General features: G+C 38.3%; 5 protein-coding genes across 19 annotated transcripts; 3 read left to right on the forward strand and 2 right to left on the reverse strand.

Moving 5' to 3' along the window:
• Nucleotides 1-224: 224 nt before the first annotated feature.
• On the reverse strand, nucleotides 225-3,907 carry LOC103836883 (reticulon-like protein B7). 10 transcript variants are annotated; one of them, XM_033279326.1, is made up of 10 exons: nucleotides 3,388-3,907; nucleotides 3,120-3,291; nucleotides 2,903-3,044; nucleotides 2,745-2,814; nucleotides 1,998-2,664; nucleotides 1,527-1,619; nucleotides 916-944; nucleotides 726-835; nucleotides 477-639; nucleotides 225-391 (listed from the first exon to the last, which is right to left on the reverse strand). In XM_033279326.1, exons 1-5 carry the CDS (start codon nucleotides 3,587-3,589, stop codon nucleotides 2,519-2,521), a joined length of 732 nt encoding a protein of 243 aa, XP_033135217.1. In that variant the 5' UTR covers nucleotides 3,590-3,907; the 3' UTR covers nucleotides 225-391; nucleotides 477-639; nucleotides 726-835; nucleotides 916-944; nucleotides 1,527-1,619; nucleotides 1,998-2,518. The 10 variants fall into 10 exon arrangements, with proteins under 10 accessions (XP_033135217.1, XP_009111436.1, XP_033135218.1 ...); XM_009113188.3 differs by lacking the exon at nucleotides 1,527-1,619; XM_033279327.1 differs by lacking the exon at nucleotides 916-944.
• A 443-nt stretch (nucleotides 3,908-4,350) lies between these two features.
• On the reverse strand, nucleotides 4,351-5,489 carry WRKY22 (WRKY transcription factor 22). The gene is given in 3 exon segments (NM_001302033.1): nucleotides 4,351-4,795; nucleotides 4,948-5,058; nucleotides 5,149-5,489. Coding segments are annotated over 3 exon segments (897 nt in total).
• Nucleotides 5,490-8,923: 3,434 nt separating this feature from the next.
• Nucleotides 8,924-12,080, forward strand: LOC103836886 (E3 ubiquitin-protein ligase TRAIP). Of its 6 annotated transcripts, none has more exons than XM_018654570.2 (10): nucleotides 8,927-9,375; nucleotides 9,449-9,707; nucleotides 9,832-9,933; nucleotides 10,025-10,107; nucleotides 10,200-10,316; nucleotides 10,391-10,493; nucleotides 10,571-10,988; nucleotides 11,053-11,252; nucleotides 11,423-11,548; nucleotides 11,678-12,080. In XM_018654570.2, the coding sequence occupies exons 1-9, from the start codon at nucleotides 9,257-9,259 to the stop codon at nucleotides 11,537-11,539; spliced, it is 1,518 nt and encodes a 505-aa protein (XP_018510086.1). In that variant the 5' UTR covers nucleotides 8,927-9,256; the 3' UTR covers nucleotides 11,540-11,548; nucleotides 11,678-12,080. The 6 variants fall into 6 exon arrangements, with proteins under 6 accessions (XP_033135209.1, XP_018510086.1, XP_018510085.1 ...); XM_018654569.2 differs by having other exon boundaries at nucleotides 11,685-12,080; XM_033279320.1 differs by having other exon boundaries at nucleotides 11,423-12,080.
• Nucleotides 12,081-12,200: 120 nt separating this feature from the next.
• LOC103836887 (F-box/kelch-repeat protein At2g44700) lies at nucleotides 12,201-13,624 on the forward strand. Its single transcript, XM_009113195.3, has one exon. It carries the CDS (start codon nucleotides 12,255-12,257, stop codon nucleotides 13,308-13,310), a length of 1,056 nt encoding a protein of 351 aa, XP_009111443.1. The 5' UTR covers nucleotides 12,201-12,254; the 3' UTR covers nucleotides 13,311-13,624.
• A 500-nt stretch (nucleotides 13,625-14,124) lies between these two features.
• On the forward strand, nucleotides 14,125-16,239 carry LOC103836888 (protein REVEILLE 5). Its single transcript, XM_009113196.3, has 8 exons — nucleotides 14,125-14,424; nucleotides 14,505-14,562; nucleotides 14,781-14,904; nucleotides 14,990-15,160; nucleotides 15,241-15,375; nucleotides 15,466-15,575; nucleotides 15,695-15,754; nucleotides 15,891-16,239. Exons 1-8 carry the CDS (start codon nucleotides 14,192-14,194, stop codon nucleotides 15,930-15,932), a joined length of 933 nt encoding a protein of 310 aa, XP_009111444.1. The 5' UTR covers nucleotides 14,125-14,191; the 3' UTR covers nucleotides 15,933-16,239.
• The last annotated feature ends 314 nt before the right edge of the window (nucleotides 16,240-16,553 follow it).

Below are 16,553 nucleotides of genomic sequence, written 5' to 3' on the forward strand. Positions count from 1 at the left end.
ATTTGAATCAACTGTCTTTTGGTTTTGTTTGGTAGAGTTGGGGGGTTGGGGGGGGGGGAGGTTTGGTTAGAACAGACAGAGAACTGCTTATCCAGTTCCTCATCTCTTAGTTTGAGTAAGCCTGATTCTCTTATCAGGTGATTTTACCTGTTTTGTGGCATTATGGTGGTGTCTTTTATCAACACGAGGCAATCAATGCTTGGTTCTCTGGATAACCGGCTAAATTGTGAGAGTAACCAGCCAGTTCAGATTTTTTAAAAAGCACAACAGATTCAAATCAAAGTCAATGATGCCTTTATTACATTAGAAGTTCATGATCAAAGTAGAGTTATCAACACAGGCGAATCAGTCAGACAGCACCACCATTGTTCAGAAGCTTCTTAATGTCATGCTGCAGAAAATTGAGACAACATAAGCAGAAAGAGAGACAAGAAATATTGTTTCTTTTAGAGAGAGAGAGAGATTGTTTCTTCTACCTCAAGAGAAGTAGTTTGGGTAATAACGACGTTCTACAGCTTGACCATTCTTGTCTGTCAACAAGAAACTTAGCAAAGTTCCACTGAATCTCGTCCCCGCATTTGCCTTTCTTTAAGAACTAACTTATTAAAGAGGAGAGGCATTCTCTCCGTTCACTTCAATCTAAAACACAACGGGGGAAGATTCTGTTGTTTTAATACCTCTCACAAGACATAGAATTTGTAAAGGATTTGTCGAGCGGTCTGCACCTTGTGGAAGATAGGGAATTCAGATTTGAACCGAGTACAGACAAAGTCAGTAATCGGGTCAGTAGTTCCCGGTTCTTCTTGGTTACAAGGAAATGCTAGAATCTCCAGACCTGCAACAGAACAACAACATCAAGGTTGGGAAGCTAATTGCGTGGAAGAAAATGAGACATGTTTGTTAAAATCAGTTGACCTTTTGTCTTTGTACTTGTTGTAAAGCCACTGAGATCATCAGCGTATAAACAAGACAAGAAACGAACGTTTAGCAACCAAAAATTCAAACGGAAGTAGTAAGTAGCTCAGAAGGTGTATAGAAATTTTAACCATTTGGAAGCAACATTGACAATTAAAAGAACTTTGTCTTTGTATTGACTGAGTTCTAAGCTGTTTCCACTTGCAAGCAGAAGAAGGCAATATCGCAATTATTCAGCTAAATACACACAAAATTTGAAACTCAAGAGGCTCTAACACAAGAAATCAATCAAATATCATAGAAATCTCAATCTGTGAGAGCAACACCAAAAGACAAAGCAAGGTTCAATCAACGATCATGATCTAATGAATGTCCTGACAAAGCAAAAGAACACTAAGCAATCCCAACAAAATCAGATAAATGGGAGGAAAATACCAACAAAATCAACGCTACACACTTATAACAAACAAACATCCTTCAAGTCAAATATCCATTAGATAATCACAGTCGTCTTGTTCTCAAGACCATCCCACTGCACACCATAACCGAAAAAAAAAAAAAACAGAACGCAAAAGCCAATACAACTATGTTTCAAGCAAATGGCTTCTCACCTTTTGCTTCAAGTCATTAAAGAGTTCGTTGGTGTCAATGGACGTTGAGGTCTCGTCTGATGAAGAATCTCTCGTCTTCATCAATTCAACCTTCTGCAAACCGGATAATCTCAATCTTTCGGTTTAGATTCACGGAAATTAAACTACAAACCTCTCAATTTCCGGTTTGGAGTATCTTACACTATCTATACCAGATTCTAAACCGGGTAAACCGAATTGGAATTAAACTATAAACCCCTCCATTTCCGGTTTTGGATTAGCTTACACTCTATATACCAGATGTTAAACCGGGGAAATCGAATTGAAGTTTAGATTTTAACAACTAAACCGAACCGCCGCATCGCTGAATCTTAATCTCCGGTCGGACTATTTTAAATCCAGACAAAGTTCTGATAATACAGAAGATTTGTCGGGAATTTTCAGATTGCGTTAAACCGGGAAAGAGAGATTGAGGAAAAATGAACCGGTTACCTGAAACTAGCTTAAGAGGTGAAAGATGATCGGCCAAAAGAGCGAGGAGGTAGCGGAGGAAGGTAAGGGACGGTGGAGACACTGCCACAGAGGTGGAAGCTGCTACTGTCATCGCCATCGAACTATTTCTTCTTCTTCTTCTGCGTACTGCTTCTCGTCTTCTTCTTCTTCTCTACTCTATTTTAGTCTGCTGCGCTTTTTACTAGACTAGATTTCTTATAAAGACACGTGGACGTTTCTGGTGATTTTGTTGGTCGATTCTCTTATCTTTAGAAATCCAACTCAGTGGACTGTAGTGTTTAGATTCCATTAAATGTCTGTAGCTTGTGAAAATGGAGAGAGACTGTGTAGAATTTAACATAAAGGCTCAGCCCACTTTATATCCACACAAAAAAAAAGAAGTTTAGATGGCTTGAATAGGAAGTAATCAAAACCACATGAACATAGGAAACGACTTGAACACCCAAACAAAAAAAGAATAAATAAAATGAACTAAACTGTTTGATTTTGGAGTAGTTTGGCTAATGATGATGGCTCTTATTTAAGAACTTGGCTTCAAGAACTTGGAAATGCTTTTTCATCTCAATCACAGCCTTCTCAGCGATTGGATCAATCTCATCTTCATACTTCTCATACAGCTTTGGCACCGTGTGAATCAATACAAAGCCTGTGGTTTTCAACAAATTATTCAGACATTATCTCTAAATAGACCAAACAAGAGTATGAGAACCAGTTTTGTGTACTTACAGATGTAGATCAATGACAAGAAGCTGAACCAGCTTCCGATTATTGATACGAGCCAAAGTCCTATGACTACCTTTTGTTTCAGAAACAAATGTAAATCATTTGAGAGAGTGATGTAACAACAACAATAAAAAACTAAAGAAACTAAAAAAGACTTCTACCAGTGCAAAGTTTTTGATGTCTCTCTCTAACGCAATGCTCCTTAAAGTTGCAAGAGCACAGTTAACCTCAAAGGTCAATGCAGAAGCAGCTTGGAGTAACGGCTTCTCAGGGATATAAATTTCCATTATCTTCTCAGGAGATCTTTTGAAAATTTTCATATTACCAAACAGGTCACACTTACATATTTCAAGACATACAAAATAAAAGAAGCTTTACCTGTTGAGTGCATTGGACCAGACGAATGAGAGAAGCAGAAAGAGGATCGATCCACGACAAACAAATGTAAGAAGACGACAATGTCCGAAACCAAACAAGAGCCAGATCACAGTCACTGCACCCACTAACCCTGCCGTGACCTTCTTGTCCCTCCACAACAACACATCAGCAGCTTCAAAAAAATTAGGTAACATTTATCAATCGACTACAAACACGAACGTTACACGGAATCTAATTAAAAAATGACGATCGAAAGAGTGTAACGTACGTTTACCTCCGCCGAGAACCATGTGGATCGGACGTTCTCGTCCAAACATACGGTAGATCGGAGCGTTGATGGGAACGGGAGAATCAGGTATCTCGCTATCTGTATCCGACATGGATAGCGAATCCTCCTCTGGTACGATGTTTTTCATCAGCGGCTCCTCCAATGGTCCCACTCTCTCTAGCTTCTCCTCCTCCTTCTCCATTCTCCTCTTTCTTCTCTCTCGATCGCTTGCCGATGTAACGGATTCGAGAAATAATAGAGGCAAAAGCTGTTTATATACCCACTCGAGCCTAGTGGTTCGTTATGCCCCGAGCCTTGTGTTCTAAAGCTCTCTCAACAACTTTTTGTTGTACTTATGAATGTGGGCCTGATAGTCAGTCGGCCCAAGGCTCAACCCATACTAAAAACAACGCGTTGAAGGTAAAAGCAGCAGCACCATGGCAATTGCTTTGCCCATACCATACCCCGAACTATGGCATGTGCCATGTTTAGCATTTAATGAAAGTAAAAACTTTTTCTTCGAAACTTGTTAACCATATAAATAATCACTGTTAAATAGAGTGATAGTGTCAGGCAGACAGGGTCTATTAATGGTAATTCAATTGTACTAACTGAAAAAGTACTTATTTTCTAAAGTTTATCAGTTTCGAATCTTTGTTTACATTATAAATTAAATATTTTATATTTTTCAAAAAATCGACTTTTAGGATTTCGTTTGATTTAACATTTTTTTTGCTGCGAAAATATAATTATTGTGAAAAGAACTTATACTGCATACGAATATTGGGCATAAAGAATATACAATTAAAATTTTCTAAAATTATTTAGAAACAAAAAGAGAATAAAAGCAACAAAGAACAATTTTTCTATTTTTACATATAATCCGAGAATAATTCCATAATCCTATATCCTTCCTAAAAGAAGTATTCTTTCTGTCTACACCTCACTCTACTCCCCGGCGAATCATATTCCACCGCTAGCTGTGGCAGCGCTGTTCACAACCCAAGAAAGATCGAAACTCGCCGGAGCAGAGTTCCCGGAAAAGCTATCTCCCACGGCGAATTCCTCCAACCCCTCGAAGAAGTCCTCGCTCACCACCGTATCCGACAAAGACAGCAGATCCTCGTCTCCGACCTCTATGTCCTCCACCGGCAAGACAAAATCATCTGCCGACGATGTGACCGGAGACGTCGAGTAGGGAGCGATCGTGGTCGTGGGAGACTTAGTCGTCGGCTGATCAGAGGAGGTTTTCTGACGGGTGCTTCCGGCGAGAGAGTTACGGTGAGTAGGAGCTGGGTGATTGTGCTCCGCCGTGTAAGTGACGATGAACATCGTCGGGTCGGATCTGTTTCGCTCCACTTGTTTACGGGCTAAACATCCTTTCGATGTACTGCATCTGTAATATCCTCTGTTTTTAACAAAAGAAAGTAAAAATTTAGAAACACAGAATCACAAAGACATACACAGACAAGTGTTTTGTCTTGAAATAATAACACAATTAAAGAACATTAAATGTTTTTTAGTGTAAAGATTTAATCTTTTTTTTCATTGTAACAGTACCTTGGATAGGGTGAGCCTTTGATGGGTTTTTGTCCGTACTTTCGCCACGCCCAGACATCGTTGTTTAAAGCTTCTGCTGCTACATGGCACACTTTCTTATGCTGTATCTTTCTGCAACAAACACACAAGAGACTTTTTTAGTTTGGTTCGACAAAAGGTTTGAGCTTTTGTTGAACTGGTGAAAAGAGACAGAGATCGAACCTTCTTTTAGATCTAGAGGTGTTGGAGGCTCCTGTGGGTTTGCTAGTGACGCTGCCGGAAGAAGCAGAGAGAGAAAGGGGACGTTTCTGGTTTTGTCTCTGTCGGGGCTCTTCTGGGTAATTCAGACAAGAAAACGACGAGGCGTTTGATTCTTGCGTGAACGGCGTGTAGAGATCTCGAGTCTCTCCGAAGACGACGGTGTTACTTCTTGGTTCGAAGGTGAAAACAGGGCTCGTGTGGGATGAAACGTTGCTGGAGAAGACGGTGGCTGTGGTGGTTGCTGATGAGCTGACGGCTGAGCAGCCTCTGACTACGGCGTGGAGATCCCAATCGTCGGCCATTTGACTTGGTTTCTCAGAGGAGACAAAAAAAGCTTTCTTCTGAGAATCTCTGAGGAGAGAAGATGAAAGCAGAGGAGACAAAAGAGAGCGCTGACTTTTTTAAGGGCAGAGGGAGGTGTTTATAAAGAAAATGAGAGAGGAAGTTAAAAAGGGTTGAATACGGAGGTAGATTTTATTAAACTATATATTATAGAATACAATTTTGTTTTGTTCTCTTTTTTATTTCGACAAAGCCTTATTCCACATGCTAACTATTTATGTACTTCATCTGTTAAGAATATGTATTTTAAAAATATTTCGAGTACTTTAAAATATACAATATTAAAATAAGTTAATACTAAGAATATTTTTAAAAAATTATGTGACCAGTTATTTTATAAATTATCATAATTAGATAAGTTATTTTAATTTCTATAATTTAATAATACATATTTTCAAATATTTATCTACATTATTGTGTTTAAACCAAAATATCATACATTTGAAACTTGGTTAGATTTATTAATTGATAAAAATATATACACTATTTTTTTTTTGATCGACATACACAATATTACTTGGAAAATATAGCTTTCTAGTTGAGCTGAAATTATACTATTGTGATTATAAAAAATAGTTTATCCAAATAGTTTTAATCATGTAGTACGGACGGTGGTACTTCCCTGCTTGGTAAACATACTAAATCAATTACCAAACCTGAAATTTGTAACATATGCTGTAAATAAACAAGATCATATCGTGTGAACACGATAGAAGTTTGCAAACTAATATGAGTTGTTATTGGATAGGTAGCAAGCGTATTTGAATCCTTAAAAATTGTCGGAGTCCACCAAAACAAATTCCATTTTTGTGTAATCATCTCCTTATAAAACCAATTTTGGGGGCAGTTTCTTACATTTGATTAGAAAATATGTTTGCTTTATGGTTATAGTTAGGTTGTTAGACATATTAGTATCTTGTTTATAAAGCAAAGAAGTATGAACACACTCTTAAAAGACGAGTACTGTCGGAATCACAATCAGTGTATATGTAGTATATAATACGTATATAAAAGTTATGTATAGAGAGAGAGAAGAATCGTCTCTTTGGCTTTTATTTATTTCTTACAAATCTAGAAAGAGTGAAAGTATGTGCTTGGAGAGGGTATCTCGATGCTCTTATCCTCTCTTTGTCGACTAGTGTCGGAGACTAAAACCAGAAATGGTTTCTGGTTTCCTGTTTTAGTTGACTTTTATAGTTTGTCAAACGCTTTGAATAATCTTCAAATCCTTCTTTTGTCAACCTCACACTACTCCTTGGACATTTCTACGCGTCTCTCTCGCACGCGCTTTTGGCATTGTTTAAGAGAAAAATTAGTGGGAAACCATACTTTCGTCGTAGTGCCTACTTTTTATCGATGCGCAAAAGAAGTAAAAAAAATTGTTAAATCTTATTACCTTTTAAACGCCTACGATTATGAAACTAGGTGTATAAAGAATGTTCAGGCATACACAATTTAAAATGTAAGAGATAATAAATAAAAATTAATTTTTCTACATCACAATAATCAATCCAGCAACTGATGTCATTATAAAACTATTAATGGATAACATAGATATTCCATTTCCTTTACTTTTCGAAAACATGCATCAGTGTGTAAATAAAGAAAAAGTATATACAGTAGATAGAAAGATTGTGATTGTCACTTAGACCATCTACAATGCTACACTAAAATTTACTCTATATTTCACTCTAAAATAGAATAACTCTATTATAGAGTTAGATTTGCTCCAATGGTTCACTCTATAATAGAGTTACTCTATAATAGAGTGAAATATAGAGTAATCTTATTTTTTCACTCTATATTTGGAGTAAAAAAACAAGATTACTCTATATTCCACTCTATTATAGAGTAACTCTATTATAAAGTGAACCATTGGAGCAAATTCAACTCTATAATAGAGTTACTCTATTTTAGAGTGAAATATAGAGTAAATTTTAGTGTTGCATTGGAGATGCCCTTAGCACCGTAGTTGATCCCTCTGCCACAAACTCGAAACATGCGATACTGTTGTAACATTCATTACCTTTTAACAATAACAACAAAGCACATGTAATTTTGATTTCAGACCACCAATTATAAGTGGTGTGTCTGAAAATGTTTAAAATTTCGATAAGATATTATAATCCCCGCACTCAAATCTTGTGTACGTGAACTCCACATTTCTATATATATTTTAAGGAATTACTCGCAATGTGTTTTATTCATCCATGATTAATTTTGATTCAATACTTTAAATATATAAATTCAAATATTACGAACGTATTTATTATATAATTAGTCAGAGACCATTTTCATATTTATTACAAAATACGTTTTTTAAAAAATTATCACAACTAGTAGTAAGAAAAATAAGAAGAATTTACCAGTGTCTTTGACAAAATGTTTTTTACTGGTGTCACAGAGTGTAGAACACGTGCCAGCCGGCAAGAGCGCGTGATTTCCGCGAGTATAAAGGTTGACAATTTCAAAAGAATCAACGGTTCATACGGCGAGTAAGCGTCCAGAGATAAGATGATGTTGAAGTGCTACAGCTGTCCAAAAAACCTATTGGGTTCCACCTTCACAAATGCTTTTATGCCGTTTACCATTATCTCTCGCCTCGTGATGTTGATTCCTCTGTGGAGTCAATCGTACGGCACAGAACGCTCCCACCAGCTTTTAGTCAATCATCCGACGGTCAAACCTGAGCGTTTAGTTTTATTATGCTCCGCTCATCGGACGGCCGAGATTATCCTGACCCAGTCAGGTGCATGAGCCACGTGAAACCGTAGGGAACGGATTCTTTAGAAAAGAATGCAACAAGTGGGCTGCACGAGGCACAGTAGCAAAGCGCGTGGACCCACGTATTTCCCCTTGTATAAAAATAATAAAATTGATACAAACCAAGAAATGTCAACATTAATATAAGCATTGTGTGTTGACTAAACAGATTTTTATGTTAAAAACTAATCTCTTAATCACATTGATGCCTCTACAATTGATTTTTGCTTACACGATACTGTAAAGCTAAAGTCGGTAAACCCCAATTAGTGGGAAGAATTTTACTCCATCCACTCCGACATGTAAATGTGAAAAAGTCTTTAACCATTAATATTTCTTTACACTAGAAAGTAGATTTCATCGGGCCTGGTTCGAATTCCGCTGACCACACATATATGAACTATTGTTTTTGGTTAATTTGAATGTCCAGAAAATGATTTATCTGTAGAATTACCTCCACCAAAAAATCATATATGTGTCTTTAATAGATCTGGGTTTAACCCTTTAAATAAAAAAAAATAATTCATCAACAATTGTAAGATTAATGGAAAAAACTTGTAATAGATAGGTAACGTACAAGTAGAATCTGGATTTTCGTAGAGTGATTCACGATGGTACGAACGTCAAATATCATTTTTTGTAAAATAAATAAAATGTCATCAGTTGTAATAAAATACGAAATTAGTATTAAAGTATAAACTGTAAATATCATATAGTATTTAATTGACTTATTTTTGGGTTTGATGGGCCTTTACTGGGCTTATAAGCAACATAGGCTGCTAGTATGTCACTCTTACGTCATGAGCCATAAAAAAAGCTTTTGGCGGTTGCTCAACTTTTTTTCTCTCGCGCCATGTTTTTTCTTTCTCTCACTCTTTCCTTTTGAATGACGGACGAGTGAAGGTGTTCATTCAAAAACCAAATCGTTATCATCGGAACGAACTAGGCCCGAGTTTCTGGAGAAATGGCCGGCGAAAACGCGGCGGCGAGTGCTATCTGTTCAATCTGCTACGAAGATCTCAAACCGGCGGCTGAGAATCTTCAATCGATCTCCGCCTGCGGCCACGTCTTTCACGAGCTCTGGTTAGTACTGCACAAAGCACAATCAATCATCTTCTCATTTTTTATCTCCTAATCGATTTTTCGGAATCCCTAGTTTGCAGCAGTGGTTCGAGTACTGCCCGAGCACGAACAAGCGAAACTGTCCGATCTGCAAGCAGAAGTGTTATCTGAAGGATCCTTTCCGCCTTTACTTTCAATCTTCCGGGAATCAAATCGAATCGCAGAAGGTTGGGGGAATCGAGGAAGATCCGGTGGTGTTGAGAGGTGAAGTGAAGCGGCTCGAAGGGAAGTTGCAGAATCTTTCTTCGGCTCTGGAGGAGCAGAAGAAGGTGAATGTTGAGGTCTCCGATCAGGTAATGCAAGGGGCCGGGTTCGAACCAGCTTACATACAAGACCATTTGATTATTTAGAATCATTTAAGAAGATAGAGCATAAGGTTATGTGAACAACATCTTTTTGTTGGTGTTTCTTCTTTAGTTGTATCAATGTAAGGAGAAACTGAAGGAGGACAAAGTAAAAAGGGTGGAGGCTATGCAAGAAGTATCAACGAACCAACGCTTACTTAAATTAAAATCAGAGGTATATAATGACCAAACTCAATAGATGATTTTTGCATTTGGAGTAGTGACTAGTGTTGAGTTTGTTATTGTTGTGTTTTGTTTGGTTACAGGAATGTGTTCAGCTTACTTCTAAGTGCACTCAGCTACAAGACAGAACTATGGCTCTTGCCAAGGAGCTCGCATCGCTTAAACTGTGAGATCAATATTTGATATTTTGCTCTACTTACGTTTTTCAATACTAAACTATCAATTTTTCTGAGAGTCTATTTCTTGTGTTTCATCCAGAGTTTCGGATTTAAGCTTGGAGGAAGATGATGTGCTGAAGCTAGCCTTGTTGGGGAATAACGCAAAGACAAAAGATACAATAGACACACTTGTCAAGTCCTTGGTTATCCGAAACAGGTAGGTACATAGCACATGTTTTGTTATAGCACATGTTTAATAGCAAACCTTCTTGTGTGCCTGTCGTTTGCTAGGAGTTACAAGGAGTTGCTAGCCAAGCGCAATCAGCTGGGCAGAGGCGAAGCTCGATCTTCTGAGAAACTTGAAAAAGCTTTGGAAAAGATGGATAAATTAAAGGTTAGTCTCCTTGTTCTTGCGTTCGATCTTATCTTGTTTCTTTTGTCCAGCTCATGTTGTCCTTGTTCAATGGGCAGAAGCGAGTGAGGGAACTTGAGATGATAACTGAAGAGAGGGATAACAAAGCAATACGGGACATGATAAAAGCTTCAAAGAATTGCAGTGACAGAGAAGTTTCCAAGCCTGCAACCGAAAGCTTGGATAAAATCTCTAAACCACTTGGTAAGTTGGAGAAGAATGATGGCTTCTCCAATCATGGATCATGCTTTAGTGGAAGAGAAGACTCCTTTTTTGGCATAAGGGAGTCGGTTATCGAGGTAGATGATGATGTTCACGAAGCTACCCTTTCTGGCATCAGACATTCAGATTCTACTATGAAAGATGAGAAGGTTGAGGATAGTAATGTTCAGGAGAGACGTGATGATCCGGTGATCAAGGACATAAAGTTCAACATCAGAGAAGGCTCAACGCCATCAGACTCACCGTGCAACAATGGTAATTTTTGTTGTACATCTTCATTTCAGGTTCCTATTGAACTTAAGATTTGAAGATTGTTCAGAACTCAATGCAGGTGCTGGAGGCAGTTGGTTGTCAAGTGGAGAAAATCAAAATCTCAGAAGATGGAGCAAACAAGGAGATAGAAACAAATCCCCTCATTCACTAGGAGGTTCTGTCTCAGGCAAGGATGATTTGATCTCTGTTGGGCCTGATGGGAAAGGTGGAAGAATCAAAGTGTTGAGATCTAAACCCCAATTTTCTGTGAGTTCTCTTGCTTCTTCATATCCAAAACTTAATGGCACTACTCTCATTCTGACTTGTGTGTTCTTTAGCTTACGTTTCTCACTACACTTAAAAGTCATTTCCACAATTTCTGAGCCTCTCTATTAAACTTTGAACCTTGGCTAATGTCGTTGTTCTGTATTGCATAGAACGCCAATGCAAGCTCAGGAAGTGGTAAGAGATTGAGGACTGGAACTAAAACAAGTGGTACCTCCTCTCAAGGGTGTCTGCAGATCGAACACTTTTTTGGAAAACCCAAACGCTAACTTTTCCAGGTCTGTATGAGAATCTTATCTTTCCATTCAAACTCTTCTTAGCCAAATATAAATAAACACATGACATGAATAAATACATGATGATCTCGTTCTAGATAAGATAAAACCTGGTACGCATTTTCTGATAAGCTTGCAGTTCCCTTAGAAGAAGAAGAAGAAGCGTTCTGGTAGAGAGGCAAAGAGGTTCGAGAGAAGAAGGGATGTCAAAAATGGCTAAACACTATCATTGAAACTCTAGTACTCTACAATTAATGGGGCTGTTCTTTGGTTTCGAAATCTGAGATATTATCTTAGATTGTGATGCTAAATATGTCATTCAGTGTCTCTTAAGCTTTATAAGTGTGGCATGCAATGCAATCTAGTTGACCATAGGTCTTACAAAGAAAATGTACGTAACAAAATGGATGATCTAGTGCTCACTGTGCATGTATATTCAGCCTTTTGATTCATGGTTAAAATGAAAAGATGTTGAGTTTGTAAGAGCCATTGTTGTGTATTTTAAGCATAATTGATTTTGAAGTTTGTCAGCAAATATTACGTCGACCAAAAAATAAATATTTAGGGGAAAAAAAAATAACGGATTTAACGAACTTCTAATTTGTCGTGTATATAAAAGATAAGAGTCGTGCTGACAGAGTAGTGCGTTAACAAACTATCTTTGAAGTCTTTCATTCGCCGAGACGAGTCACCACCGCTCAAGAAAGCAATGGCGTTTTCATCACTGCCTAAGGACGTCGCATGGCAAATCTTAGCGCGCGTGCCGAAACGACTATACCCGATCCTCGCTTGCTTCTCCAAGAACCTACGCTCTCTTGTTCGCTCGCCGGAGATCCACAGGATTCGCTCTCTCCTCCGCAAAGACTCGCTCTACATCAGCTTCATGCACACTGACAAAACCAACGGCGTCCGCACGCCACATTGGTTCACTCTCCGCAGGGCTGAGAGTACTAACCCGAGTCATGAGAATCAGTTCATCTCCGTCAACCTCGTGTTTCCTAACCACGAAGAGATCATGCCGCCTTCCGTCGTCTCTTACGGTCCAGATCTTTTCTTTATCTCCGGATCACTCATCCCCTCGTCGGCCTTATGGATCTTTGACTCTCGAACCAGCCAGTTTCGACAAGGACAAAGCATGAACGCGGACCACTTCGTCAAGAGCGTGGGGTTGGTGGGGAGCAAGATATACGTGGTGGGAGGCTATGTGAACGGTGAGAGTCATCAAGCTGAATCGTTCGACCTAAAGACGCAAACTTGGGAGACAGCGCCGAGACCTAACCCAGAAAGGTTGTTTCATGCGACTGCTGACGTGTCGTTAGACAGGAAGGTTTGTGCGTTACTGTCCCTTGGAGCCATCGTTGTTTGCTACGATCCTAGTAGAGATGGTACTTGTACGAGCTTCGTGTTGCCGAAAGATAAGTGGTGGAAGACGGGCGTGTGTGTGATCGACAATGTGCTCTATGTTTACTACGCTAGGTTCGGGTTGATGTGGTATGACACTGAGCTGAATGTGTGGAGAGTGGTGAACGGTTTGGATGATATGAAGAAGGTTCGGTCCGTTGCAATGGCGGAGTACTATGGGAAGATGGCGTTTTTGTGGAGGGAATATGGTGTTGTTGGTGGTGTGAGGAAGGAGATTTGGTGTAGGATGATTGCGTTGGATAGGAGTGAAGAAGGGATCAATGGGATTGCCGAATCGGGTCAGCTTATGGGGAGTGTACCTCGTGGCTATACGTGGCAGCATTGTCTATCAGTTTCAGAGTAGAGAGGATAGATAGACTGAGCTAATTATTTTGAAGTTTCGATACTTTGTTCTCTATCTTTGTTTTTGCTGAATCTTTCCAAAGACTAACAGAAGATTGTTCTGCTTTTGTTAATGATGAACAAAGCCTGTGATTAGTTTACATCGACCTGAAATGCGTTACAATAGATGGTTTTATATGCTTGAAGTTAACTTGTATGTCAAGTTTCTTTAAAGATGCTAGTTTCTGAGTTGCAATGGTTTGAATATTTTGCAAAACCATATTATTTCATGAGTTGTATTTCATCGTATTTATTTATTGATCATTTAAAAAACAATTACCTTGTAACATATTTTTACTGACAAATGAACATTGTAAATAATACTTTTGACGCTACAATCACGTATTTAGCTTTTAAATATTATGTATTAATTTGAAAGTTTAAAATGTAAAATTTTGTTATTTTGATGGTTAAAATGTATTTTTGTTTTATGAAATAAAATATAAGAAATGAATTTTTATATATTTTTTACGAAATTTTGTTTATAAATATTTTTAAAAATTAAATTAAAAATTAAACTAATATGAATGTGTGTAAATAAAGAAAAGAAAGCCTATTCTCATGTATCATAATATGATGAATGGACAAGTCGTGATAATGCTAGAAGAATTTAACGGGCCCAAACGTGAGTGTCTCCGTTGTCGAGAAAGGTCTACACGCTAACACCTTTTAAGCCGTTGATATGAAAGTGACAAGCACTTCTTTAACGGCGTCACACTGGCATCTACCAGATCCATACACGTGTCCTACCCAAATACGTTTTTTAAACTCATTTCACTGATAGAAGAAGAATTAACGAAACGCAAAAGCTGAAATCGAATTCGATCCCAAAAGCGAATCGCGATGGTGTCGCTAAACGCTAGACCAGCTCCATTTTTGGATCCGGTGAGTGTGAGTTTCGATTCGATGGCGTCGGACTCCTCCGATGGTTTTGGTTTCACTCCGATTGCGACGACACCGGTGACCGGAAGGAGAGATACGGCGTCGTATAAGATTCGGAAGCCGTACACGATCAAGAAGTCGAGGGAGAACTGGACGGAGCAGGAGCACGATAAGTTTCTAGAAGCTCTCCACTTGTACGTATCGGAATCTATTCTGGTTTTAGCTTTAGAAGCTTTCGTGATTTGATGTTCTAAGTTAGCTCTTGACGTTACAGATTCGATCGAGATTGGAAGAAAATCGAAGCATTTGTTGGTTCAAAGACAGTAGTTCAGGTAATTGAAGATTCTATCACATGTTTGAGTAATGTCTTCACTGTATTATTCTATGACATGTTCTCATTTTGAAGCAAAGAGGGTCATATAGATGTTATGTTCATGTTTGAGTAATGAGTTTTGTTCTGTCTCATTTCTTCTCTGTTAAAAAGAGTCTCTTTTTTGGAAGAAAGAGAATCATATGTTGATGTTTGGCGTAATTGGGGTTGTTTTGGCAGATACGTAGCCACGCGCAGAAGTATTTTCTCAAAGTTCAGAAGAGCGGTGCTAACGAACACCTTCCTCCTCCACGACCAAAGAGGAAAGCTAGGCATCCTTATCCTCAGAAGGCTTCTAAAAATGGTAGCTTTTTCATCTTCTTCTCATCTCCTTTGTGTCTATTCTTTGATTATTATTATTCTCTCTGATGGTTTTTATTATGCTGCAGTTGCTCTTCCCTCACACGCCGTTTGTTCCATCCCGTCTTCAAACGCACCCTTGCTTCAACCTGCTTACTTGTACAGCTCTTCTGATTCACAGTCGCTTCTGGGAAACCCTGCGTCTAGCTCTTCTTCTCTGAATCATGAATCTACAAATCTGCCAAAGCCTGTGATTCAAGGTATAGTGACGTCATGGTTTGTTTTTAGTTAGTTGTATCTATGAATGGTGTTCAACCATATATGGTGTAATGAATAATAGAGGAACCGGGAGTCTCGGCCACAGCTCTCCCAAAGAATCGCTGTTACAGCACTAGTAATAAGGAAGTTAAGCCGAATTTACCAACGGTGACAGAGCCGAATAATGAAGAACAAAGTTGTGAAAAGCCACATAGAGGTAAGACTTGTTATTCTGTTGCAGTATACGTCTTTTGAATATCCAGCTTTGACATTTACGCTGAGTTGTTTGTTGCTGGTTTCAATGCAGTGATGCCCAACTTTGCTCAAGTCTACAGATTTATTGGAAGTGTGTTTGATCCCAACACATCAGGTCACATCCAGAGATTGAAGCAGATGGATCCAATAAATATTGAGACGGTACGTGACATGTTTAGTCTTTACTCAGAACCTCCCTTTTTCTTTTCTTTCTAAAACTGCAATCCTGATCATAAACAGAGGAAGCTAATTTGGTTTCTTTTTTCTTTTTGGTATATCAGGTTCTTTTACTGATGAGAAACCTATCTGTAAATCTGACAAGTCCAGAGTTTACTGAACAAGTAAGTAGTGCCATACTTATATATATTCAATTGCCACTCTTTCTCGAAATTCAGAAAGATTTTACAAAAACTTTATTGGTGGGTGGGTACTCAAGTGGTTTTGTTATTTACTTACAATGGTGCTTGTGATATGCAGAGGAAGTTGATATCATCATACAGCAGTAAAGCTTTGAAATAGATATTGGCAGAAGCAACAGTGGACCTTATGAGAGCAAGAAATACTCATTCATTGGATGAGCAAATGAACTCTTAGATGCAACTTAAGTTCTGGTTTATGTCTTTGAAGTCTTTAGTTAAGCGCAGTGGTTTGTCCTATATTGTCTATATTTCGTATGGGTGATAGAGGGTTTTGCAGAGGTATAATAATATATGTATACATATGTGTTTATAAGGGCGACGTTTGTAAGTGGCTTTCTTAAGTTTGGATCGATCTCAGGATGTTCTAAGTTTCGAGTCTCTGTGAAGACAAGAATACGTGTTTCATCGGCGCAAGATAGTTTTTTTTTTTCTGGGAAGTCGTCGAGATAGAGTGAGAAATCTCTACTAATAAAAGGGAGCTTTTGAGGCTCCATAGGGCGTCCACATCAGCGAAAAAAATTTCTCCCGAAAGATGACACGTGGTATAAAATATAGTTTTACATTTTAAAATTAATTATTTTCGAAAATTGTAAAATATATGTAAACATACAGCATTAAAAAATGGAAAACTACATAAAACATATGTAAGATTACTATTTTTCACTCTAATAATAAAATGGAGCTTTTGAGACTCCATAGGGCGTCCACATCAGCGGAAAAA

This window comes from Brassica rapa, chromosome A09, assembly GCF_000309985.2.
Source record: "Brassica rapa cultivar Chiifu-401-42 chromosome A09, CAAS_Brap_v3.01, whole genome shotgun sequence".
NCBI lineage: Eukaryota > Viridiplantae > Streptophyta > Magnoliopsida > Brassicales > Brassicaceae > Brassica > Brassica rapa.